Source organism: Electrona antarctica, assembly GCF_951216825.1.
Source record: "Electrona antarctica genome assembly, chromosome: 2".
NCBI lineage: Eukaryota > Metazoa > Chordata > Actinopteri > Myctophiformes > Myctophidae > Electrona > Electrona antarctica.
The window spans coordinates 32319750-32346559 of record NC_136807.1 but is presented as its reverse complement, the minus strand read 5'-3'; the positions used below and the strand labels follow the sequence as shown (position 1 = coordinate 32346559).

The window sequence follows — 26810 nt, the reverse complement described above, 5'->3', positions numbered from 1 at the left end:
ACCCATACATCAATTACTAATACCAGCTAGTATGAGTATTGGATATGAAACAATTTCTTTAGATGAATAGTTGGTAGGACTGACTGACAGTGTGGCATTTAATTGCCCTGCTTTGCTGATGAATTGTTTTTGTTTATTTATTCACAGTGCAGTGGTGTTGTGTTTTAATTTGGCTGCTGCACAGCAAAAGTGTTAATTTAACTCTGGAAGGGTAAAAAAATGTAGCTGCTAAACCCCTGGTAATGATGCTGGGGAAAACAACACCCAAAGGCTGAAAGAAAAAACAAAACAAAAGGTATAATGTCATTCTCTCTAGTGTTAATTACCCTACTTTCTGTCACTGTTGAGAGTTTGCTGTCAATGTTGGGCCAACATGCACTAATCCCCCCGCCCCCCGACAAGGTGACAACCAGCTGTCATTTCCTCCAGGGTAAAGTCATTTTAATTACAGTCAATAAACAACTAAACAATGGCATTTTCTCAACAGCAATTTACAGTAGGTGACTGGACTAAAAGTTTGTTGAAATTAAAACGATATGCACACTCAGAAATTATGAAAGTCAATTAAAGTTACAATCCAGGACGTATTTGATTTGAATGAACAAGCTGTATGGCAGAATAGGCTAAACCATAATGAACCAGCGTCCCTATTCTGGGGTGAACACTGGTCGAAAACAGACTTAAACATAAACACGTCTATATTCAAGCTCACACTGCCTTGTAGACTTTTGTACCAATTTCGAGATTTGGTACAGAGGGACCATGGTCAACTAAATATATATGGTTTCAATGGTTAATACCATACTAATGGAACATCTGCAGTAGTTGGTCTCCCTAATCTTCCATTGAGACTAGGGATGTGCCGATGAGACATTTTGGCCCATATCGATATCCGATATAATTAATTGCTATTTTGTCCATTCTGAAGAATACATGTAACAGCGCACTGCAGGGTATAGGCAAGTCAGATTTAACTTAAATACCTTTATATTTAATATTGTGAGGTTGTAGATCTGTTCAAGCTGTTACTTTGGGCTTCTTTGTCTGTAAGACCGATTAATCGGACTGATTAATTAATCGGCTGATTGATTACCGATGCCGATTAATCTAAAAACAACTAAAATCGGCCGATACCGATGTGTTTGCCGATTAATCTCCCATCACTAATTGAGACATGTAGACTCTGCTGTCAGGTAGGAGTAGGACATTTCATAGCAAACAGCTGACTAGATTTTGAGATAAGAAGTGGAAGCAACTTCTATAGCAACCATCTAGAAGTTCTGAGATATTTAGTTTGTCTGTCTGTCAATACTGATCAGAGCAGGAAAATGAATTTCCCTTGTCGTCAATACAGGACATCAACATTTTGAATGGCCCAAATGGAAAAGTGACCACTGGATACCTTAGCCCAGGTGTTCCCAAACATGTCACACCCTCTAGGTGGTGCGTGACATGAAACGGGTAATGGCGGTTTTATGTTGTTATTTAACACACACGGCAAACTCAGGTAAAACACTGTTGTAAGGAGATGTATAGAGTAGCTGCGGGAGTATACTGCAACAGGATGTCTCTCAGTGCAGTGACATTCTGTGATAATTTGCCATAATCATATTTAAAAAAAAAAAAATCGGTCAAATACAACGAGACTGTATTGGGGGGTGCGTCAACTAGGTCAGGAGGTAACAGGTGGTGCACGGCCAAAAAGGTTTGGGGACAGCTGCCTTAGGCCTATGTAAATTCCATGTATTCCAAAAACATGAAATGTATGTAACATCACAGCCATTCAAGGGCTATGGATACCTTAAACATAGCATGAAGAAGACATTTTTGTACATAGTTGTACAATATGTCTCTGAAGTTGGGTACCAATGTTTTTTCTATTGAAAGTAATTACACATAGTGACATAGGTATGGTAACAGGCACTTTTTCTAGTGTGCTGCTCCATAATAGCTAAAGTGAGAATCCTTTGTTATATACAAAAGTTGTCTAAGTAAAGGATGACTGAAGCATGTAGTCAAATGTAAAATGTAACAACCTTCAGCTTCAAACAATGATTATAATTATGTTGCCCTGTAGCAGTGTTGAACTATACACAACACTGTTTCAATTACAACTCTCCCTAATGAGTCATTTAATCGTTCACTCATGAGTGACCGCGATAACAGTTTAGTAACATGCAGGTACTAAACCACCCCATCAATATTATATTTATACAGACAGACTTGTTGTAGTAAATAAAATAGGCCATCTAAAACCTGGTTCCTTGTTAGATCCCGTCCGTCATAAGAAGCTGTTACAAGGCAAACAAATCCAACCATCCGGCATGCACCAGTCTCTTTCATATCAGTCCGAACAGCAAACACCAGAACTTTTCTCAATCTAGTCAAGTCACATTTTTGGCATTTGTCTGTTACACAGACACCTAACTAAATTTGAGTTTTTTTGCATAAATCAGTGCTATTGAACACACTTTAGGTCTGTGTGTTGTTTCGAAAATATTGAATTGAACCAATGAAAAGTAGTAAAAACGGCGTGGGGAAAAAACCCTAATGACTCCATTGGACCCTCAAACTGTCTGCTAAAACAGCTAACTCCACCACCTCTCCCCCTCTCATGGACGTAATTGACACTATATAAAGTCACAACACCAACTTGAGTTTTCTTCATTTCTTGAAAGATATATATATATATATTTTGTTTCCTGAAAAATGAACATTTTGGAGTTAAGTGGTTTCTTCCCAACAGCAGAGACTTATGAATTCACTGGTGTGTGTGTGTGTGTGTGTGTGTGTGTGTGTGTGTGTGTGTGTGTGTGTGTGTGTGTGTGTGTGTGTGTGTATGTGTGTGTGTGTGTGTGTGTGTACAGAAAAGAAAATAAGGTCCGCACACTGGACTGAGCTCCAAAGCTTTTTATTCTTGTATTTTAAAGTGGACATGACGTTTCGAGCCTCACGGCTCTTCATCAGACCGGTCTGAAACGTCATGTCCACTTTGGTGAAAAACAGTAGTATTCAACCAGTGGTCCGGGACCACCAGTGGTCCTTGGGGGTGTTCCAGGTGGTCCCCAGCTAAATTATGGAGAGTTGGTAACCAAATGGAAGCCTGTATAGATCTTAACTTGAATGTAAAATGAAACCAAATGGACTCATGCATACGGGTCCATTTGGTTTCATTTTTCTCTCTCTCTCACACAAGTTAACAAGTTAAATTACTGTTTGCCCGTTCTCTCTCCTAATGGTACCACATCAATACAGCATTGAATTGTGGACAAAATCTTCTTAACCAACCAAAATATTCTACATTTTGGGTCCGAGAGGCAACATTTCATCAAATGGTGGTCCGTGGCTCGAATGCAGAATAAATAATGGGCCTTGACATGAAAAGGGTTGAAAACCACTGGTGTAAAGAATAAATATTTAAGCTTTGGAGCTCAGTCCAGTCTGCAGACAGACCTTATTTTCTTTTCCATTATTTACCTCTGCCCAGCACCTGGCGTTTTAGTTAGTGGATGTGCGTGCTTTATTGTTTCTTTCTTTGTGTGTACAGGCCTACCCTTTGCATCACTGGTTGTGGTGTGAGTCCAAGCATCTGCAGGACATGGAAGAATGCTGCAACTCCTGTACGCTCCACCAGGTGGCGCAGCTTCAAACAAAATGTGCATCTTCTTCAATCACTGGTACGCGTGCGAACAGCTGCGCTACAACAAGTCAAAAACGCAGCGATGAACACAAAGTTCCACCTGGCCTGATGAAAGACACGTTTGTTGGACGGTAATGCTGCTGTTATCAAATAAGCTACTATGTTAACAATGCATCATAGTTTACATGTGTTTCTTTCCCCCATCTGTTTTATTATTAAAAATTAACAACATGTAAATGGTGGATGCCATGCCATCCTCCTAACCCAACTCATTTAAATTAGCATTGCTGCAACTATCAAAGCTAGGCACTTCAACTTGCCTACATATCAAAATAGTATCTTAGTTGAATTTGGAATTGTTTATTTGAATTGTTTAACATGGCACCCATAGTACTGTAGGCTACTGACAACAGTCAAGTTCTTGAGCTTAGCCCAGATACCCTGGGTAAATATAGATTTCATTTCATTTCATTTCAGGTAAGGTGCATAATGATTTGATTCAACATGTGTTGAGAATTTATTTTTGTATTATGCCTACCTCTCCCCCTTATCTTCCAACCCAGCTAGGTTTCACATAGGAGGACAAATTGGACAATATTATTTTGACGTACTGTCATTCCCGATTTGTCGTGAACGCAGCACACACACGGTGTACGCGCACGCAAGCGCGCATGGCGATTGTTAGTGGAAGCAGCTGTTCTCAATCTCCGCTCAGAGTTGTGTGTGTGTGACAGACAAGGCTAGTTATTGTAGTTGACAGTCAGCACGTGTTTTTTTCGGATATTTGAACGCTGTTTAATTGCAGCTTGAGCTTTGAGGTAATTTCGGGACGGATACTTTGCATTATTTCGTGGTCGGACTCGGTCGTCATCATGCCGGTGTTTGTGGAGGATCCCAGCCAGTTTTCAAAGTCTAAACTGAAGTCAGACTTGGTCGCGCACAACGTCGCGTTGCCAGCTGAGGAGAGCAATAAGCAGGTCTATGTGGAGCTGCATTTGAAACACATTGATCACAAAAGTGCAGCCGATTTTTCCAGCGACGAGGAGGACCTGCTGGCAACGGATGATGTCACCGTGAGTTTAGCCGTCAGTTTCAACGATTGGTGCAACGCTGGATTTGTTTATTCCGCAAGATGGTGATCCCAGATTCGGCACAAACAAGGGACTAAATTATTTTCGCTCCTATACCACCAAAATGTGGAACGCCCTACCAACAGTCATTAAGACACATGCGAATCCCTTGATTTGTACGTCTCTAAATGTTATGATGAATTGAACAAGGTGGACCCTCTTGTAAACAAGTGTAGTGCTTTATTGGATCGTCCACTCACTGTTAACAGTTTTTGTATTGAGTTGTGCTTGAAATGTACTGTAATTCTGCAAACTGTTAATAAATACTTCAAGTACACACACACACACACACACACACACACACACACACACACACACACACACTAATCTAATCTAGACCACCTACCCTGGCACTTCGCAATTCAATATCCTACATAAATGTTCACTTATTCATGCTATTTATTAAACTTTTAACACATTTGTCTGTGACAATGACCTGGTCAAACTGATAACAGGGTGAAAGTGGATAATGACAGGAATATTGCACAATAAACTTCGTTTCAGGTTAAACTACTACAGCAGAAAACATGTAGTCAGCCATTACAGTACAACTTGTGTAATGCAACCCATCTGCTAGCCCCTCTCGGGACCCCCGGTTGAGCTCTTTTCATCGTTCACCCGTAGGGTCCCTCCCCATCGGTCCCAAGCTATATGGGATGCAGACGGACTTACCATCGAAAACATCCTTTCTGCGCTGTGTGAGTAGTCGTGATATGTGTCAAAAGAAGCATATAGGAGCTATAGGAGACAACGGAAACCTCAACGAATTTTCCTTTGGCGCAGAAGCCGTTAAGTATTTTTAATCTTTGTTTGACCGTTTTGGCAGCTCTGAAATTCTCTCTTCCTTCCTTCCTTGACATCCCATTGTACCGCCTCCAGTGCCAGGTTGGCTAGCTGCGCGTCCCTACGTTCCTGCCTCTGATCTGCTCTGTCGCAGCTAGCCAGTTCCGGCGCTGGAGGCGGTACAATAGGATGTCAATAAGGAAGTCAAGGAAGGAAGGAAGAGAGAATTTCAGAGCTGCCAAAACGGTCAAACAAAGACCGTATAAAAAAAAAATACTTAACGGCTTCTGCGCCAAAGGAAAATTCATTGAGGTTTCCGTTGTCTCCTATAGCTCCTATATGCTTCTTTTGACACCCATCACGACTACTCACACAGCGCAGAAAGGACGTTTTTGACGGTAAGTCCGTCTGCATCCCATATAGCTTGGGACCGATGGGGAGGGACCCTACGGGTGAACGATGAAAAGAGCTCAACCGGGGGTCCCGAGAGGGGCTACCCATCTGCAGTTAATAAGATTAATGGCTGTTTGATTTGACATTGACCAGCACACCTTTTGCCTCTGAGTCTGCATGCACATACATGTATTTGATTAGCTGCATGATGCGTTGCTAATAGCTATTTAATAGTCTGGCATGTATTTATTTATTACCATTCTGTAGTGTTTAACCTGAATTTGAAAACAAACTTCAAAATCAGGAAAACAAACAAAATCAGACTGGTTGCATGCCCCTCTTAACTGAGCAAGCTGTCCAGGTTGATGTTCTGGCAACTGTTGTGTGAATGTGAATGAATGCATTTGAACTGATACCCTGCAAGGTCAGCAGCTGTAAAGACTGCCTGTTGGACAGCAGTGGGGGGAGGCGGGGGGCGTGGTGGGAGGGGTGGTGGGGGGTCCTATGGGGGCAGTGCAATCTGGGTCACTTCACACTGACTGGCTGCCACCAGTTGGTATAGATTTCAGTGAGGGACATTTTTGTAGCGAGGGGTTGCCTTGCCTGCCTCACTGCAAGCTCTGTCTTAACACCTGCCACATTTCATTTATTTGTGTCAGGAGGCAGAGCTGAGTCACCAGTTACTTTCTGCTTGCTATTTTGATACTTTGAAAAAGAATAAACATTTCACGGCCTGGAATTCTGCATATTACAGTCTCCGTGATATAGGCCTACAGTATTTATTTTTTGATCCCTCAATGTTATGATAGTTTTTGTGAGCAGTGTACTGTATATTGCTCAGGAAAACTGCAACAAATGTGTTGTGGATCAGCTAAAGGAACAAAATGATCAAAGTGATTTAAACGGTGTGCATGTGAGAGTGCACACACACTTGTCCGAGACATCTTCCCACAGCTAAGGGTGACGCACTGACACAAACCAAGGTGGCTCTGGGTCTGGGCTGTCGCAGGCATAGAGACACACAGGGACTACAAATTTCACGCCCCCAAATGAGACAGCGGCCCCACTTCTGGTCCGTTAGAACTGTACTGCAGCTGTCAATGCAATCCCTATGAGAGGCATAAAATGCCCTAATTTCACTGCTTGATTACTGAGGCTGTAGTGATTTATTTTGTGTTCTAATAAAGTGTCCCATTTGTTTGATTTGTCCTTTTTAATGTCACGTAACTGCCATCTCAATATACAACCCACAATGTACTAACTATAATATACCCCATTGGTGTGTCAACTGATAGCTTCGTATCAAGTTAAAGTGTTCGCATGGTATATACGTCATCGTATCTCTTGAGGTTTTCAATACCTAGATACATTTGTCTTTCATTTTAGACTATTTTATTTGTGGAAAATTATCCCAACAGCATATTGCAAGACTAATTATTAATACTAACCTGGAGAATTCACTAAGTTGTTGGGATATGGCACTCCTCCATTTCGTTGGGTTTTGGGGGTGTCACATTTTTAGTCCCTGTGTCTCTATTGATGTAAAATCACACCCGTGTGAAGTAAGTGGTGCAACTCCGTGTAAGTGGTGCAACTCCGGAGGAACGCGCCCAGGGGCCCGGCCGGTTCCGGCTAGCTGCCTTGTCCCCCACAGCCAGGGACAGACACACATGGCTCCCTTTATGAAGTGGTTGTACCACTTAAAATCACACCCGTGTGTGCACCTAGGCTGTTGAGCCAGCCTGACGGCGTGCCGCAGGTGGTTGATTTATCCTGTGTGAATCGATTAGCGTCGGGTCTTAATTATTTTGACTCGGATCACGTGTGACTGCTTAAATCATCCATCACCAATACCAGATCACCACCCACCCTGACCCTGAACAATGTACTTATGGGCTATCCACACCAAGCACGATGACGATAGAGATGGTTTAAAAAAAAGTTAGAGAACTAGAGACCACTGTACAACTATAAAGTTCAAGTTATAGTGCTTGGTATGGAACTGTGAATGGCCCTTTATACACGTAAATAACTTTTATATAATGCATGCTAACACTGTTTGTTTTTTCAGGAAGAGACGAAGCACTCGGGGGATTCGGAGATGCTGGATCCCAGTGGACTGACGGATGATGAGCTCAGGGCAGCGCTGCTCAAATGTGGGGTTAACATTGGACCCATTACTGGTGAGATTGCTCAGTGTTGGTCTAAATATCAATGCTAAAGGTTCCAACTTTTTCAACTCGAGACCCAAAAGATTTGTTTTTACTGGGACCCAAACTTAGAAAAACACATTTATGACCTATCTCCGAAATGGTATAAATAGCCAATCTACAAGCTGACAACACAATATGTTGCACTGTGAGCTTGTAGATTGGCTAATTTCACCATTCTTTCTTCCAACATTTGTGAAAAAAATTGTAAAAAAAGGAAGGAAAAAAGCCATCAGTGATGAGTGAAGTATGCTGACTGAGGGCACTTTGTCTGTGCTAGCCACCACCAGAGCCCTGTACGAGAGGCGACTGATAAAGGTCCTTCAAGCTGACGTCCAGCCCAGCTTGAACGGCACCGCTGATGCTACGCTGTACTCCGACAGCGAAGAAGAAGAGGTGGAAGACGTGCAAAACAGGGAAGAGGTGGAAAATGGGGAAGCGGCCAACGCACAGGAGGAGGACTCGAGTATGTCCAAGTAGAAATGTTGTCTGTTGGCCTTGTGTCCTAGTAGCCGGGGAGCCACAGGCCCAAAAACTCAACGGTTAAGGATTAACCTGTGATGTCATGCCATACTTTTTATTTGTGTTTTTCTTTCATTTGGTCATTAAGGTCCACAGAATGAGAGGTCTGCTCTGCCGGAAACATTGCGAAAGAAAGTTATGGCCATTTTTGTATACCACACCATAGACAAGCAATATGAGGCAACATTTTCCAAATTTCATCATGCTTCAAGTAGCATGTGAGTCATGTGACATGTCAAAAAACAAAAGTCATGTGACATGTCAAAAAATCAGACTAGTCTGAAGTGAGTGGTGCGTGGTGCAACACCGCCCCCTATTGGTACTCTAAACATAGGGACGGACATGGGGACATTCCTTGGAGTGGTTGCACCACTCAAGAAGACATAAAAAGTACGGCATGACATCACAGGCCCTGTCCAATTTTGGGTGGCTGGCTCCCCGGCTATAGTAAAAGTGTGAGCATTTATATGTACGCATGCGTGCATACACACACACACACACTCGCTCTCTCTCTCAGCATATTGTTGCTTTTGGGTAGAAACCTTGCATAGCTAACACTTTACTTTTCAACAAATTGGCTTGTTCAATGTTCATTGGATCCCATGGGCCATTTAGTCGCAAGTGCTTAATACGTTTCATTGGTTTAAACTAGAGATGTCCCGATACTGTATCGGTATCGGGAAAAGTATCGGATCGGCCCTTATTTGTCATATCGGTATCGGTGAATACGCCAGTCTAACCACCAATCCGACACAGGGGTAAGGGGTTGACACTATGGCAGGTAAATAAAATGTTGGGACATGTGGAGTTTGCTTTGGAGTTGCCCAAACGGCAAGTGCACATTTGATAGCTATAAACACAACATAAGATCACGACACTGGTGTCGGTATTTGGTATCGGTATCGGCTAACACAGAAATTGAGGTATTGGGATCGGATCGGAAGCGAAAAAATTGTATCGGGACATCCCTAGTTTAAACCCACAGACTTAACCACTTTAAACTTGTCCCTATTTTGAGCATGCCTTTTATAAGCAAGAACTTAAACATTTCAAATCATTTTTTTTCAAATGTAGTGATAATTGATGATCTACAAGCTCACAATGCATGGCATAGATTGGCTATTTTCACTACTTTTGTAAAAGTATAAAATCTTATATAATTTAATATGAACCCTTTTGTATTTGTGTCTGTAATTGTATTAAAGTTGCCGAACAAGCGGTACAAGAACCAGATTCCTCCTTGAACCAGTCAGAGAACCCGGTGAGTTATATCATAATGTCATCTTTTGCTGACAAGCTTTTAATTTTGCCAAGTAATTTATCCGTTCTGTGTCTTTATCACTGTCAATAAGCTTTGTATTGTGATCCTTTATTTTTTAGGTCACTGGTGACTTTGTCAGAATTATTGCCTGCAGTACCACTTAGTGGTCATAAGTTGTAACTCCGATTCTAACCATTTGCATAGATTTCCGCTGTGTACAGTGGCGTGTACACATTAGTAGATCTCAATGTACATTTTAAACATCATTGATCATTCATGTTGAAATAGTGGAAAATACAAGTCTTTAAAGTAGATATAAGTAGATATAGTTAATTTAACATTTTGAAAAGTTACTACGAAATTTGCTAATTGGTATCAGTACGCCTGACGTACGCATGACAAACTTTAGGTTTAGCCTGTAACGATAATGAATTACAGTTAACATTGATTATTAAAAGCTCTGGTACATTCCCTAGCGTTTATTGAAAAAACATAAAACGATAACTCCATGTTATCCATGTTTCCACCATTATATAATTCAAATCTTCACTACAGCCAATTGTTTGCTAAAATATTCAGAATTGAGTGGCTCCAGATAAGATATACTGGCACATAATGTCTGTACATATGTACGCGGTCTTTTCGCAGTGTATGTTTACCATCAGAAGATTTGGATTATACTGTATGAGGATTCAGCCGTTTCAAAAATGGCATTAGCTGCTATGGCGTTGTGCTACCAACCTCCCTGTGTGTTTAAACTATTTTCACTTTTCATAGGCAGAGTCTCGTTCTCAAAATACTGGCTTTGTTTTCCATGGGTGCTTTTCGCACTCATCAAGACTGGTAAATCTTAAAATAATTCCCATCTCATTGTTTTACCAAAATTATTGACTTTTCAGATAAAAATGAAAACGGATGTTTTTGTATTTTGGTTGGATGTCCACTGGCCTGCTCTAGCGCTTTAGTATACCCCCAGAACACAGGGAAGGCAGCGCCAAGAGGAATGCTGGGAATGTTGTGGAGTCATCATCACAGAGGATTCAGACTCCCCTCTCACAGATTGCCAGTGGTTTCAGTAGAGCCTCTGTAAACCGGCCCTCAGCAATAGAGCCTGGGGTACGCTGAGCCTAGAACCTCTCCTCTAAATCTCACACTTAACTGATGTTTAACTACACAATCCATGTAAATTTGTAGGTTGGTTTATCACTGTCAACATTTGTCTTGTGTTTGTCATTGGACTCACTGGAACACTAATGCAATGTTTGGGTGGTGAAGTTAAGCAGTATTGTCACGGTCAACTCATTAAAACAGGTATAGATTCTTAAAGATGGAGTGCCACAATTTTTGTATTTTTCCAGTTTTTCATGTGTCTATGAGGTGACAGTACTTCATTAGACACACTGGAGTCGTTTTTATGTGCAATGGTGTATTAACTTTGTATTTAGGGTTTCTTCCTGGAGGCTGAACCCTTGACAGTTAAACGGGCCAATGAAATAAACAGTAAAATAGTGGCATCACACTATCAGCCCCTCCCCTAACCCCGCCCCCTTTATCATACAACTACAGCTGTGGGTGCGGCTTCAGTTCAGGTGGATCACCACCCATCACCACCCACCAGGCAAACCAGGCATACACTTAATGAACTGGTGGGCGTGTCCACATAAAAGCATGATTTTAACAAATACTGTACACTTTTTGGAAAAAGTTCTTCCTCCTTATATTATAATAATACCTGATCATGTTTTAGGGTGGTAAAAATTTGTGGCACTCCATCTTTAAACATGCAGAATCAATGAAGGCAATGTCTGCACTGCCAATGCATTTACATCCCTCCTAAGCGAAAATCACTGGTGTATAAGGGGTACCAACGGTTCATAATATTCACAGTTCAATTGTCAACTGTAAAGGGCGGCTGTTGTGTCATTAATACTAACCTCTATACATAGGTTCCATCCTGGTCAAGTGACTCAGGTCCCTCTGCTGGTTCCTTTTGCACCCCGCAGAGCTTCAGTATCGCTGAGATGGTGATGGAGGGAAGTTCTTTTTTTCTCCTCTTAAACCCTATATACTTAATTGACCGGGTCTATTGTTGGCCCCCTCATTTTGTCCCTCTACAACAAATCTTTTTGATGAAAATAGTTAGCCTGCAAAGTGTCACATTGCGACATGTTGTACATGGGCTATTCTCACCAAATGTCCACCTATTTTTGGTCAATGGTCATCTATTATGACATGCCCAGAATAGGGATGCTAGTGTTCAAGTGGTTATTGAGCGTTGTAACTTTTCCAGGGCTGTCTTACTTTTCAAGAGATAATTTGGCATAGCAAAAAAACATAAACGACTAATCACATAAAAGTCTAAAACCAAACCAACTGATTAATCGATTATTTGACAAATATTGGACAGACCTAGAACTTTTCACTACTCTGAATGCTAGCTGAGTGACATGACTTTTCACTCCAATAACAGAAGGAGTCATCGTATCACAGTCCACCGTCTCCGTCTCCTGTACTGTACCGTGCTACTCCACATGGGGTGAGAGGGTGCAATCAGAGAAATGTGCAGGTACTTGGGACAGGGTGACATCAGGGAATAGTGTAACTCCCTGTTCAGTCAACTATTTACTTTCTACTTAAACTTTATGGATTCTACGACACAGGAAGACGGGTCACATTTCAGTATTTCTCACCTGACTGGCTGCACCTCCTGGTTCAGTGGCACATTGGCGGTGACTACTTCTATATCCTGTGTGGTCATTTATTAATATTTGTATTCATGTCCTAGCTTCCGGAGGAACCTATGACTGTTGATGAGCCTGTGACTGAACTGTCGGCAGATACTGCAACTGACTCATACAGCAGTCCACCTGGCATCATGTATGCAACTGACTCATACAGCAGTCCACCTGGCATCATGTATGCAACTGACTCATACAGCAGTCCACCTGGCATCATGTAAGTACCCTAAAATCGTTTGTGGGTTTCATTATCAATCTTTTTTTTGCAAAGTATATTAAATCAATGTTCAACTTTCATGGAACAATGTATTTAATAGGTACTTTTCTCATTCATTCATATACAACCTTTTTCTTCTCTGGAATACACGATGACGATGTGATACTTGTGACACGTGAACTTGTAGATTGTCTATTTATTCTCTGCCAAATGTTTGCCTATTATAACATGCCCAGAATAGGTAAACTATAGGGTTCATGTGGTTAAATTAGGCACAACACAGATGGATGGATCAATAATACAAAGTTGTCATTTTGTCATGTCCCAGTGTCACCCGCCGGAAGCCAATCAAGGGAGCTGCAGGGAGACCTGTTGTATATAAATACCCAGTCACCCCCACTCTGACCCCTGTCAGTCCAACAACGGCAGAGCGGCGGGAGTTGGAACGTCGCCTCGTGCCCATCTGGGTCAGGATGTTGGTCTTTGTCGTCGTGGCATGCCTCCTCATCCTCATTTACACCTACGTGAACTACGACAACAACCCGCTTGTGTCCTTACTGGACAGTTTGAGTCAAGGGTCCGAGGAGGAACAGCTGTTGACGTCATCGGAGGACATGTCCGTGACCAATCCTATCTCTGGCCAGGAGTAATGCCTGCGTGTACATCTACTCATTTCGATGCGTGACACAAGGGAGCAAAAGGTTTTTCCCCACCAGTTTTGGATCAAAACTATTCATATAGCTGATGCCTCATACATACAGGTTCATCAAATATTGGATTACCAAATAATAGTTCTGTGGTGATAAACGGTGAATTAATCACACAAAGCACCCAGTCTGCTTTTTTCTTACGGGTTCTTTTTTCTTTTCTTTTTTAATTGGCTTGTGATCTACAGTATTTATGTTTTGTATTTGTTTAATAAAGTGTTGATTCATAATACTGTAGGATTGTTTTATTTAAGCATAAGACCATGATTTTGGAGTTCTGTAGGTGTGGGGCAGGGTGTAAATAATGTATTTTTGAGGGGTGATCCTATGTCAAAACATTAAACACCATTGACATTGAAGGTAAAGTTCACGTCATATGTAAACGAGCAAATCTGCTAACCAATCGTATGTTGGTGGGAGAGCTTGGCCAATAAGGGACCACTTCTATAGGGACCACTTCTATAGATTACTTTCCCCATGGAGACTTGAATTAATGGATATTTTTAAGTTGTCACATTCCTAATAGATGGGGAGCCAGTCACCCAAAATTTGAGAGGGCCTGTGATGTCATGACATACTGTTTATTTATTTGACATGTCACATGCTACTTAATGTATGATGACATTTTGCCTTATATTGGTGGTCTATGGTGTGGTATACAAAAATGGCGGATCGATATACTGGCGCTTCATTTCTGCTCCTCACCCGTCTCCCGCAAAATATGAACGCTTTTTGGATCATATATTGTATAAACGATCGCAATGTAAGCTAGCTATGTAAAGTGAACTTTTTTTTAGTGGATTGTTTCCGGGTCATGGGTTTCCGAGTAAAAGCGGCCATGTTGTTCCGGCACCCCAGAGCTCCTATTTTGAAGGACTTCCGGCACTGATTGTGTTGACCAAATTAATAGAAAAAACACAAATAAAAAGTATGTCATGACATCACAGGTTAGTCTCTTCCTTTTGGGCCTGTGGTTCCTCGGCGGCTATAAGCAATAATTTGATGAACCGCTGTGGTTCCCCCATGGAGACTATAGACACAAAGGAGACCATTTATCCATAGGGAACCACTGCTGCCTGGTCATCAAATTATTGGCATAGGAAAGCCGACAAACAAATATTGATGAATTCAAGTCTCCATGGGGTAAGTAAACGATAGACACAGTCATTTTGGGGGTGACATCCCTAACACTACTCTGCTGAGCTTGTCCTGTTGAATTTAGATTTCCCCAGAGTGGGTAGAGATGATGAGACGAACAGTAAAAGGGGACCTACAAAATCTCCAACGCAGAGTCATTTATTACATTACTATGATCCATAAACCATATATGACACAGGCCATCACATTTAGTCCTCATTCAATGTTCACAAATGGCACATGGCTGTGACACCTATGTATGTTATCTGTAATCAGACGGTTGGAGTGGTCTCTTTCCCCCTCAAATACAAACCCAGCTCCATTTTGGTGAATGATCATGGTCTCACCGGGTCACACCCTGCTACCTCTCCAGTCAGGCAGGGCTGGAGAGGGCACTTGGACAGTGGCACCGACCATACTGTGCCGTGGGGATCTGGACTGCAGTGTCTCGGGTGGATGTGGTCTCTGTTGGGTGACGGGTCGACCCAACGGGTCGTCGTCCTCAGATGTAACTGCTGCTGCATGTTTTATACACTGTGACTTGAATAACTTAACACTGAGGGTTGTACAATGTAGATTGGTGTCCCAGAGACATTAAGGGGGTCTTTGAAATTAAAAGGGGATTATTCCTTTCACAGCACCATTTGTTAGACAACAATAATGCAGCACACCGTAGTTAGCGTAGTACAACAGCCGTAACAGAAAATTACAAACAGCAGAACACACTCAGGCCTGTCGTTTAAAGCCTTATCTTATATAAAAGGTCCGTCAGTAGTGCTCATAAGATGGAATACCGACCATTTCTTTCTACTCGAGCTGTGTCTCAGAGGGCTGTGGACAGTTCCGAAACCTGCCTACCACTGAGTGACCTAATCATTTCAACTATTTTTTTGAAAGGCTCTAGCGCCTCCTATGCACAGCTTTGTGTGTATGTCCGTTTGAGAACGGAATGTTATTATTTGATTGGTTAAGCACGGAATGTGATGTATGATAATAGTGCCCCCTAAACTTAAAACAAAAGCACTTCATCGTGGGCTGAGGAGGACTTCCATCATCTCTGTCGTCCTCTTAACTGCTGTTGTGGCCTTGAAGAGCCTCTGCCATAAACAACTTCCCAAGGTTCTGGGAGGTGATTTCCTTCACGTTCTCGCAGTAATTGTTTATTTGCCCAGCAATGACCAGAGTGTCCATGCGTGGTGGGGGCTGAGCAGACTTAAACGTCTGGGCGATGTCCTCTTCGGGCAGTAGGGGCTCTCCTCTGATATTCCTCTGGGCATTCTCTTGCTGCCGTTTCTGGAGGAGGTGCTGTTGCTTGCTATGATTGCGGATTGCGGAGTTGTATTTGATGATATCCTGGTTCATGTCATCAACTTTGTCCATCAGTAGCTGCAGACTCTTCTCCATGTGGTTACTGCTGGAGAGGGTGAGCACCTCGTTCTTGTCAGCAGCCACCATTGACTTCTCCTCCAGCTCCCACATGAGCACGTTGATAAGATGGGAGTTCTTGACCACGATGGGAACCTCTTCGAACATGTGCTCAAATCCAATGTTGGCCTTCTTAAAGCCATCCAGTGTAAAGTCCTTCTTTATACTCTGCCAGATCTCCATAAGTCTAGGGGTCAGTCTGTAGGCCTTAAGGGACAGGGAACCCTGGGCAGTCTTTATAGGGTCATAGATGAGCACTACAGACTCCTCAATCTTGTGCTGGTAGTGGAACTGGGTTTGGACCAGTGCCCGGCTGATGTAGGAGCCATAATGGGTGGACTGGTACCAGCCCACATGCAGATGGTCTATGTTGACGTGGCGTAGAGACTGCATAAACCCCATCTGGTATTGTTTTGCATCAAAGTCTGCATCATCCCCCTGGGGTTGGGAACTTGGGGGGGTAGGGAAACAGTTGGTGATCTCAAGGCAGTCATCCACCACCAGGCCTAGCAAGACACCCTGGATCTCCTCACCACACTGCATCTCTTGGTGTTTGATGATCTTCAGCACCACTAGTCCTTCGATCTGGATCTGCTTGATAGGAGAGCCTGGATTTTCACCAGCAGAGCTCCCAGGCCTTGACCGTGATCTGAACTCTTTTTGTGTAGCCATCTCTGTTCTGTGTGCTAATCTCACAAACTAAACCAAATATAATCAATAAACCTAACCTTATATAGACAATAGACATAGACATAAGTAACCATATATAGACATAGGCATAACCATATATAGACATAGGCATAACCATATATAGACATAGGCATAACCATATAGACATAGGCATAACCATATATAGACATAGGCATAAACATAACATGCATGCCTACAGTAGATAATAGACATAACCATAGAAAGTAGAGATAGAGGCAGGCAGAGAATAAAGACAAGAGAGGGGGAATAGACTTAGTTTGACATTCAGCAACCCTTGCTGTATTACAATGTAAATATAATCTGCCAACCTGGGAGAGATTATGTTTTTGATGAGGCATGCTGGTGGAGATTTGTGCACCTTCCTAGTTCCCTTTAAATTGTCAATTTCCAATGGCAATACGAGAGTGGTATTCAAATGAATTTATTTGGAGGGGATTCTTTCATTCAAATAGTTAGATCTTTTTCCAGATATGGAAACCCATCTAAACCAGACTTTTGATGCGTTGTATGAAAGACAAGTTGAAGCTGTCACAAAGTAGCCTAAACATCATCATCATGTCGATCTCCATATCCACATAGAGTTGGAGGCCATCGATATTGTCCTTTTCTTTTTGCTGAGGTTTGCGTGATCTGCGCAAAAGGACAGTTAACCCATTTTGGGCGGGAACCCCTTTTGGTGTTTTAAACATTATGTTATAATTTAGCTATTGAAAAATAGCAGATCTACAAGCTCATAGCGCGCCACCGAGTGGCGCGCTACGAGCTTGTAGGTCTGCTATTTTTGAAAAGTCGTGAAAATATTTATTTCAGAAAACTGGAGGATTTAGAAGGATTTTTTTAAATGTTGAGGTCAGGCCTAAATGGGTCAAATGATAAGGGATAATATCGGTGGCACCCAACTGTAGAGACAGTGTAGCTATCTGACCCATAATACAGTAAATCAAGTAGGCTTCAGCAGGGACACAGCGGTGCAGTGGTTTGACACAAATCTCTGATGACAGTAACACTAACCGGGTGTACACTACAGTATGTGAACATGTTGGCCTCTGCAGTCCAGGAGTGCAGTGTGTTTGGTTTATAAAAAAGCTGATAGAAAATACTTGTTGGTGTACGTACCATGCTGTTTTAGGATTATGATTAGGAAGAATAGAACCTGCAGGCCGCCTAATAAAGATTAAAGAGCCCAGGCTCGAAAACATAAATAAAATTGGAGAATTTGAGTGTGCAGGTTCTATTACTCTAATTCGAGAGATTTTACAATATAAACCATCAAGAACATGCCTCCGCTATGCTCCTGACTAGACACTACCAGTCTACCACCAAGAGTTTCAATACAAGGAATATTACAATTTGTCAGGTTGTGTAATCATGTGAATAATATGTTCCTACTGTGGACAAAGTCAGATGACATAGCAAGCTTGACAAGGCCACAATTGTACAACTGGAGTTGGCAGAATATTAGCTACAGGCCTGAGTTCATAGGTTGTTTGGCTGCGTTCAGGCCAGCAGGTGTCGCTGTAACAAAACCTCACACCCAGGCTCCATGCTTTACTGCTGTTGTGTTCTGTAGAGAGAGAGAGAGAAGCGAGAGAGAAGTCTGTCAGCTGCTTGAACACACCATCAACAACAACAACAACGCAAAATGACAGACCGTGGAACAAAATTTAAATTATGTAGATTCTTAAAGATCGTCGTTTGTAGCTTGTTATTTATTATTCTGGTGTTGTGTATGATAATCACTATCAGGACACTGTCACTGGATGTAAATGTTGGACTTCAGCTCGCTCAATGGGAGAAGACCAACAATCTGTCGGCAGACATAAACCAGCGCCAGAGAGAAGAACTTATCGCTCTTTTTAAAGGTGATTTTAGTTATTTTTATTTTGAGTCAGTAGAATACAATAAAGTGGATAACGTAACGATAATGTGCACTCATTGACCTGTTCCAGACGGGGCCGCTCAGTTCGCTTAGCAAATTGCTGGTCCGGTCTGGGTCCAGAGCGGATACGGAAACAGTGTATATGCGTGTTTAAATGAGCAAATACAGTAGGCGGGCTTTAGACCGGATCACAGGAATCACACCGGTTAATTCGGAATCGAAACCAGGCATTCCACAGGTACTGCAGAAAGTCTGTCAGATGAGGTTAATAACCTGTTCAAACTTCAAATCAAGAACACTAGTGCATGAGTGTACGCCCCGGCCGGCTTTGTGTATGTCACTTGCCAAAAAAGAACAGATCTTCAAGCTATTAACGCGTAGCAGTGGGACGCGTTGATAGCTTGAACATCTGTTCTTTTTGGCGAGAGTTTCAGAGTAGGATTCAGCCTTCAAGCTGTCATCCCAAATAAAAGGGGCGTATACGTTGACTATCGCAGGGTTTATTCTGCCCTTTAGTCTTTATTATTCATAATAAGCATTGCTTTTCGTTTTCAATATTTGTTGTTCAGAGTCAATCCGCATTCCCACCGTGTCCACCTCAGAGACAGAACTCAACACCACCGCACTGCTGGAGTTCAACACTTTTCTGAAGAAAGGTAACGAAACGAACCATGCGATGCATGCCAGTTTATTTACAGGGGGTTAATTGCCCTTATATAACTCTATGGGGTGTTCGTGTTTATCCTACCACATCTTACAAAACAGAACAATTATAGGCTACACTGTTAAAAAGGTTTCTGGGGGAGCACCCCACAGCACAGACCCCCGTTTAGGGAGTCCCCCCTATCCTGGATTCTCACAGTCTAATGTTGTGAGCTGCAATCTGATTAGATTTGTTTTATAATGGGATGAATCTAGAGTTGCAATATGCTCCATTGATGAGTAGGGAGTCAATGGAGGGTATTGCAACTCTAGATTCATCCCATTGTAAAAAAATCTAGAGTTGCAAATTGCGGCTATAATGTTGGCAGCCCTGCCCTGATATACATCCACATGAAATTGAATTTATGTTGTCTGGACAAATATGATATCCATATGATATGGACAGTTGGACTTGCCTGATGTGACGGTACTGACATAATGGCTGAGCTGACTAACATCATAGCCTGGTCTTGAACTACCGCACAATAACCTCTGCAACACTGGGTATAGGTATAGTCTAGGACTCTAGGCATAGTACTGACATTATAGACTATAGCCTCAGTTACTTTGTGTATCAGGAACTGTAAGTTAACCATGCCCCCAGGTCTATACTTGGTCCCCTTCTTTTTTGTGAGGCTATATTCAGCTATTAGTGTAGATTTTTGTCTTACACAAACATTAAATTCCCATTGACAATGAATGGAGAATTTACGTCATGATGTACGATGATAAGAGCACCCCTCACTTCACACGGGTGTGACTTTTCCCTCTAAACCGAGTGTAGTCTAGACATCCCGTCACTGAAAATAGCCAATCTACAACTCACAATGCACCACGTTGTAGATTGGTTACCTATGACAGGTCGAGGCAAGAATAGAGATGCTAGTTGCTACGGTTCATGTGGTGAAGTGTTTTGGTAGTAACACTGTATGCAATATGCACAAAAGGGAAATATGTTGAAAAGTTATGTACGCCTGTCTCCTCGTTTCAGCCTTTCCAACAGTCTTTTCTTCGGGCCTGGTCCAGCATGAGCTCGTTGCCAACTACAGTCACCTGTTATGGGTGGCAGGTACCCAGCCTCGTCTGGTACCTTACATGCTATTGGCCCACATCGACGTAGTTCCTGCGTCCGAGGCTGACGGCTGGGAAGCTCCGCCATTCTCTGCTAAGGAGATGAATGGTTTCATTTATGGCAGAGGGACCATTGATGACAAGCACTCTCTTATGGTAAGACATGGTGTGTGACAGGCTAGCAGTGCACCAAGTCAGATTCCTCAAATACATACATAGTATATATGTACATACTGTATAAAGTAGGCCTATATCGTTGCTGTCGGGCAGAAACCAGCTAACTCAAATGTTCTGGTGCAAACCACTCCAACAACCAGCTTTGTCTGTATCTATGTATCTATGTATGTGTGTACCTGTACGTGGGGCCACGTATAGGTGAGCATGGTTGCTATGGTTAGTGTGTGACGTCACTGCACCACTCAGTTCACACGGGTGTGATTTTATATATATATATATATATATATATATGAACACCCTTTAACTTCTTTTCTCCCAGGGAATTCTCCAGGCTCTGGAGTACTTGCTGATGAAAGGCTATAAACCACGCAGGGGCTTTTATATCGGCATGGGACACGATGAAGAGGTACGTTAACCAATGATGAACAACTAATGTCTCAATTATTTTCCCTCTGACATTCAACATGTCACTGAGAATAGAAATTACATTTAAGTACACGTGTGTGTATGTTTGAGTAAAGGTATCAGGTTACCAGGGGGCCGTGAACATAGCGCGTCTGCTGAAACAACGCGGCGTGCAGCTGGCGTTCGTCCTGGACGAGGGTCTGGCGGTTCTGGATGGAGTCATCAGTGGTGTGGACGGACCCGCTGCTCTGTGAGGAACCATCGCTGACGGACATCATAGAAAAAAGCAACACACCCATTGTTCCAAAACTTCCTGTTATTTAGAGCCATTACGAAACACAGTTTATGTTTTGTTTATACAGTTTAAGCACAACCAACTGAAAAGTAGAGATAGAAACACACGACTTATTGAACTATCATCTTTCAACAAGTAGCAGATACAATGCATTATGATCCCAACAGCAACAATCTCTCTCTCACTCTCTCTCTCTCTGTTTTGTAGGATTGGTGTAAGTGAGAAAGGTCAAGCTACAGTAAAGCTGACTGTGTCTACATTTCCAGGTCATTCCTCCATGCCTCCCAGTGAGAGCAGCATTGGTATCTTGGCTACAGCAGTAAAAAGGTGCTGCAAAGAAATACAACATTTGGACTACAGTAGAGTTTTTTCCCCCCAGCGTATCCTCTAGAGGGAGCTGAAAACAAACGTACTGTAGGCAGAAAGCCACTGACTTGGCTCAACTATGCACAACTTCTAAGTTGCCTTGTTGTTGAGATGAATTAGTAATATCCAAGACTTGTACTGTCTCTTCACTTGCTGTGTTCTCAGGCTAGAGGAGAACCCAATGCCTAGACTGTTTGGACACGGACCTGAACGTGGAACCTTTGAACATCTGGCTCATAAGGCAAGACACTGCTGTAAATCTGCTACCAGTCATGTGACATCAAACATCTCTTTGCAATATTTTTATCACCAGTTCTACTTCTATGATTTAACAGTTCGGGCTTCCACTGAAACTCATCATGTCGAACCTGTGGCTGTTTTCTCCACTTATTGGCAGGTAATTAAATGTCCACTGGGGGACTAAATATGTTTAATTAAGCATAAATAGGAATAAATGGATAAGAATGCTTCATGTTGCAGAATGATGGAACGAAGACCTGACACCAATGCTTTTGTACGAACCACCACTGCTGTCACCATGTTTAATGCAGGAGTTAAGGTACGTTTTTACAATAAGGTTATTATGTACAGTACAATATGGCAGTGGAACAAGACACGCTGAAAGGGTTCTTGGCGGACGTCGAGTCTGCATGTTCATATCAAATAATTAAGTTAAAGATGTGTGTTTGTATGACATCAATCAAGTGAAACCAAACATACATACATTGCAATACAAGTTTGAAATAAAATGAGCGTAGGCTTCTAGCCTACCTTCCGGCATTGTGCCAAGTCTTTTACCATGTGGTGATGGAAACGTTGGGGTGCGCCGAAAATCTATATGTATGAAAGAAAAGTTCACCCGGAAGGTTTCTGAGAGAAGAAGTGTTTTGGGTCAAACAAACTACACAGACATTAGACTGTATTAGTTCTTCACAGCTTTACAAGTGCTTATAATTTTCTGGGTGCTTGTACAGTATATTTCTGGGACACTTACCTCAATCAAGCATTTAGCTGCTCCCTTTTCCTATCTGTTATATTTTGAATTAATTTTCCCTACTGTTCAACATTTTCCTTCCTCCACCCAGGTGAATATCCTCCCTTCGCTCGCTGAGGCCTTCGTCAATCTGCGTATCCATTCAGCACAGTCGTTAAAAGAGGTGAGATTCAGCCCCTTTCAGACAAAGTTGCTAGGTATAGTACAGTTACATACCCAACTCATCACCATGTTACAGCCTGGGAGTGAGAATGTGTAGCAGCTGAGATGTGTGTTGTTCAGATTCTGGACCTGATCCAGTCCACTATTGGGGACGAGCGTGTGAAGATAGAGCTTGTGTCAGGATTCGACCCTCTGCCTGTCAGTTCGTATGATGAAACCTCCTTCGGTTACCAGATCATCAAGAAAACTCTGCTCGACATGTTCCCACAAGTAACCGTGGCACCAGGTCAGAACCATGTGTAAATGGGATAGGATTATTTTCACTGGTGGAGTGGTGGTTCTATTTCTTACAATCCATGACCATGAGGTAATTATTTTATCCAAAATGTTCAACATGCAGGTATTTGTATTGGGAACACAGACAGCCGTCACTTCACGGAGCTGACCAAGGATATCTATCGCTTTGCTCCTATCTGGCTCAAACCTGGCGATGCTCAAAGGTAAGAATTTTATTTTCCGGGACTTCCCGAACATCCGCTCTGTGACGCACACGGAAGCTTCCGCTCATGCTTCCGCTATGCTTCGCAAGGAATCTCTGGAAAGCTTTGCCTCCTCTCGAGAACACACCCCAGAGCCGGAAGAGGCTCTGGGGCGTGTGGACCTAATTGACATCACCAAATTTGGAGCGACACCCCTCTGCACTTTGTTCACTCTCACTGCTAGACCAGGAAATGTGGTTTGCCCAGGCTTTTCTTTTTGTGAAAACGAAACACCTGCGTTCTCCGAGGCTACTGTCAACATAACTACTAGATTAGAATGGTAAATGGTGCATTTATATAGCGCCTTTATCCAAGGCGCTTTACATAGATTGTGCATTACATTCACCCATTCATCAGATTGCGGCGGAAGCCATGCAAGGTACCAACCAGCACATCGGGAGCATTTTACAACTAAAATCTAGTCTTCAGTCTAGCATTCATTGAAAACAAGTTTGGTGTGATCATGTCACACTAAATGGCGATCATCCTCACTAAATTAATTAGGAAATATGCAGAGAAACAAAACAAGTGCTCCCTCGTAGCCTGACACCACTGTGCGTCTTTCTATGGGGACGTGACTCGTTTGTATAAAACTAAAAAGCATAGCAATGGAAAGTAGGGGCAGTGATAACGGTTGCATGATAATGGCTGCATGATAATGGCTGCATGATAGCGGCGCCACTTCCGCCCACTTCTCACTTACAGTGCCAGTACAAAATGTACAAAATTTGCCAAAAAGTGCCAAACCGACCCTCAAAATAACAATTTTCACCGCGGCTCCGCCACGCAATAACGAGCGGCCGTGTGTGCGTCATCGCAAACAGCGAAAATAGCCGATCTGCATGAAGAATAGCAGCACTCTCGTCGGGAGGGGGGGCAGGAGTATGAATGGGCCTCAAGTATGATGTTTTGGAAAACATAACATTTTAGCCATTTGTTTTCAGGATCCATGGCATCAATGAAAGGATTTCTAAGAAGAATTATGAGGACATTATAATTTTTTACTTCAACCTGTTCCAAAACGGCGACATTCAGAAGCTTCCTGATCCTCACAACTCTGACCATGACCTGTAACAAGCGGCATCCAAAGACAAAATGTCAAATTTTCAGGACCAAAATAAGTCTAGCCATGACTTGGAGTGCAGTCAATTTAACCACTTATTTAACCATGTTGTGAAAGATGTGGTTTATCAGATATAGGGTTGGTTTCAATGTTCTTAAACCATAAGCTTGTCTTTCTTTACCTTTGGTAAAAGTTCTTGGTAATCTTAATTTAAAGTTTTGACTTGTTGCTGCTGATAAAATAATATATAATATAATAAGTTAAGAAGTTAATATATTGTAAAATATATGTGATAGGCCTACTTGAAGTGACTTAACACCTTTTCCCTTTCCCCTATTTGACAATCTGGAAAATAAATGCACTGTTTGTACTTTTCAGCAATGTCAGTTAGCACAAAAGTCGTTTTAGAACTTATGTTCTTGATATGTTGTTTTAGTTGCTGGCAGAAATAAATAAATGACAACCAGTTTGATTTTGAAAATGAGCTGTGAAACCTTTGGCACTTAGTTTGTATACACTCTTTTTGAAAAAGCTAATTTCCATGAGATATTAAATGGTAGACATGAAAGTTTCACTAATGAAAGCTGTGATTTATTGTTGATATCTCTTACGAGCCTTATTAAGATACTTATTACATATAAGTATCTTATATAACTTCCCTTCCCTTTACTTTTACGTTCCATTTTTACTTGAAGGTAAATTGTATTGTATTTTGCTTGTGATTAATTGTTAACTTACTGTACCAAAAACCAAAACCAGTATTATGAATAAATCATTGCTTTTGTGTATTTCCATTATGCATATCCACAAAATTATATTACATTATTATACAGAGTTAATAGCTTGAATATTCACTACTAGTGATGTAATCAGGAGGACATGGAAAGTGGAAAGATGAAAATTGGAAAAAGAAAAGGATATCCTAAAATGTTAATTATGCTGCTGGAACATAGCATATACAAGAACATGCTTTTTATTCAAATAAATAAAATCTAAATGACCTTTTGCAATCAAACATCCAACTACAGAGTACTCCTCAATAATTGTATACTTTGAAATTCTAAAAATAATTCTGAAATAAGTATAATTTAAGAGAACTGTAGTTTCTTTGTGTTTGTATATCCATTAGAACAATTGATGTGTATAGGGAAGTGTTCTTGTTGAGGCATGCACCTTTGACCATGTAAGCATCCATTGTAGATCAATATCCTCCCCAGTTGCAGTTGTGTGAGCCAACGCCTTACCCTGAAGGTGTGTGTAGGTATTTACAAAGTTATTTGCTGCTTGTTGTGAACACAACAGTTCTATAGATCAGATCTTGTCTGAATATCTGTTGTGCTGTGTTTTCTCAAACCCCCTCATGACACTTGGGTCAGGGGGTGGACCAATACATTGTTTTTTTCTTGTCTGTTCATGAAAATCTTTTCGAACACGTGTTGCATCGTGATTCAATTAATTAGGCTGTAAATGGTGCATTTATAAAGTGCTTCCCAAGGCGCTTTACAATGATGCATTATACAGTCACCCATAGTAAAGGCACTTGACACTAGCTCTGGCCTCTGGGGGAGCCCGGAATCGGAACTGGGAACCTTCCTGTTACCAATCGGCCACTCTACCTCCTGAGCCAACTTATATTGGTCATCAATAATTGATATTCCCTTTTCCTAAAGAACAAATGAAACACAAGACAGGTCAAGATCACACATTCTAGTGATCTCCATTAGTGTCTCCAGTACCTCATCACTTCTCACTAGCTCTAATTAATTTATTATTTCATGAAATATACTCTATTAAAACTAAGTAAAGACAGAAAATATATATATACGGAACTATATACATTGCAATATGATACCTTATTCATTATTCATAAACAGATGTCTGAGGAGAATCCTGAAAATTCACTGGCCGGAAAAGATAAGTAACAACGATCTCTGGATGAAAACGAAACAACTCCCTGCAACAGAGGAAATTGGACAAAGAAGATGGAGATGGATCGGGCACACACTGCGCAAGCCAGTATCAAACACCACCAGACAGGCTCTGACTTGGAACCCTCAGGGAAAGAGAAAAAGAGGCCGGCCCAAAAACAGCTGGCGGCGGGATCTCCAGGCAGACACCAAGAGGCTGGGATGCACCTGGTCGCAGATAGAGACGAATGCCAGTGACCGAGAACTCTGGAGGACCCTTGTCGACGGCCAATACCCCAGTAGGGGTGTCAGGCGTAAGTAAGTAAGTAAGTACTTTGCAAAGTAAACAGCTGTTTGTATGCCAGCTCCTTCTGCT

The 26810-nt window shown here is 41.9% G+C and overlaps 4 protein-coding genes across 12 annotated transcripts in view; 2 read left to right on the top strand and 2 right to left on the bottom strand.

The window, feature by feature from the left end:
* Nucleotides 1-3688, bottom strand: part of mfsd4ab (major facilitator superfamily domain containing 4Ab) — a 35954-nt gene extending 32266 nt beyond the window's left edge. For 2 of the 4 annotated variants that reach the window (XM_079518440.1, XM_079518441.1), the window contains exon 1: nt 3554-3688. In XM_079518440.1, the coding sequence (XP_079374566.1) occupies nt 3554-3589 (36 nt within the window). In that variant the 5' untranslated portion in view covers nt 3590-3688. The remainder of the gene's footprint in view (nt 1-3553) is intronic. The other 2 variants (XM_079518442.1, XM_079518443.1) reach the window with 2 other exon arrangements.
* lemd1 (LEM domain containing 1) lies at nt 3683-13833 on the top strand. 6 transcript variants are annotated; one of them, XM_079518516.1, is made up of 10 exons: nt 3683-3771; nt 8018-8129; nt 8437-8622; nt 9884-9939; nt 10717-10782; nt 10897-11055; nt 11886-11972; nt 12410-12505; nt 12725-12894; nt 13223-13833. In XM_079518516.1, exons 2-10 carry the CDS (start codon nt 8048-8050, stop codon nt 13542-13544), a joined length of 1224 nt encoding a protein of 407 aa, XP_079374642.1. In that variant the 5' UTR covers nt 3683-3771; nt 8018-8047; the 3' UTR covers nt 13545-13833. The 6 variants fall into 6 exon arrangements, with proteins under 6 accessions (XP_079374642.1, XP_079374640.1, XP_079374639.1 ...); XM_079518514.1 differs by lacking the exon at nt 3683-3771 and adding an exon at nt 4372-4713 and having other exon boundaries at nt 12725-12855; XM_079518513.1 differs by lacking the exon at nt 3683-3771 and adding an exon at nt 4372-4713.
* A 1973-nt stretch (nt 13834-15806) lies between these two features.
* On the bottom strand, nt 15807-16835 carry LOC306933026 (eukaryotic translation initiation factor 3 subunit H-like; the record flags this gene model as incomplete). Its single annotated transcript, XM_079515000.1, has 1 exon — nt 15807-16835. One exon carries the CDS (start codon nt 16833-16835, stop codon nt 15807-15809), a length of 1029 nt encoding a protein of 342 aa, XP_079371126.1.
* Nucleotides 16836-18453: 1618 nt separating this feature from the next.
* On the top strand, nt 18454-25300 carry LOC306935437 (N-fatty-acyl-amino acid synthase/hydrolase PM20D1.2-like). Its single transcript, XM_079518500.1, has 13 exons — nt 18454-18736; nt 19323-19409; nt 20447-20682; nt 21023-21109; nt 21225-21358; nt 21611-21730; nt 21935-22010; nt 22105-22166; nt 22250-22328; nt 22855-22926; nt 23046-23211; nt 23326-23425; nt 24409-25300. The coding sequence occupies exons 1-13, from the start codon at nt 18517-18519 to the stop codon at nt 24536-24538; spliced, it is 1569 nt and encodes a 522-aa protein (XP_079374626.1). The 5' UTR covers nt 18454-18516; the 3' UTR covers nt 24539-25300.
* Nucleotides 25301-26810: the final 1510 nt, after the last annotated feature.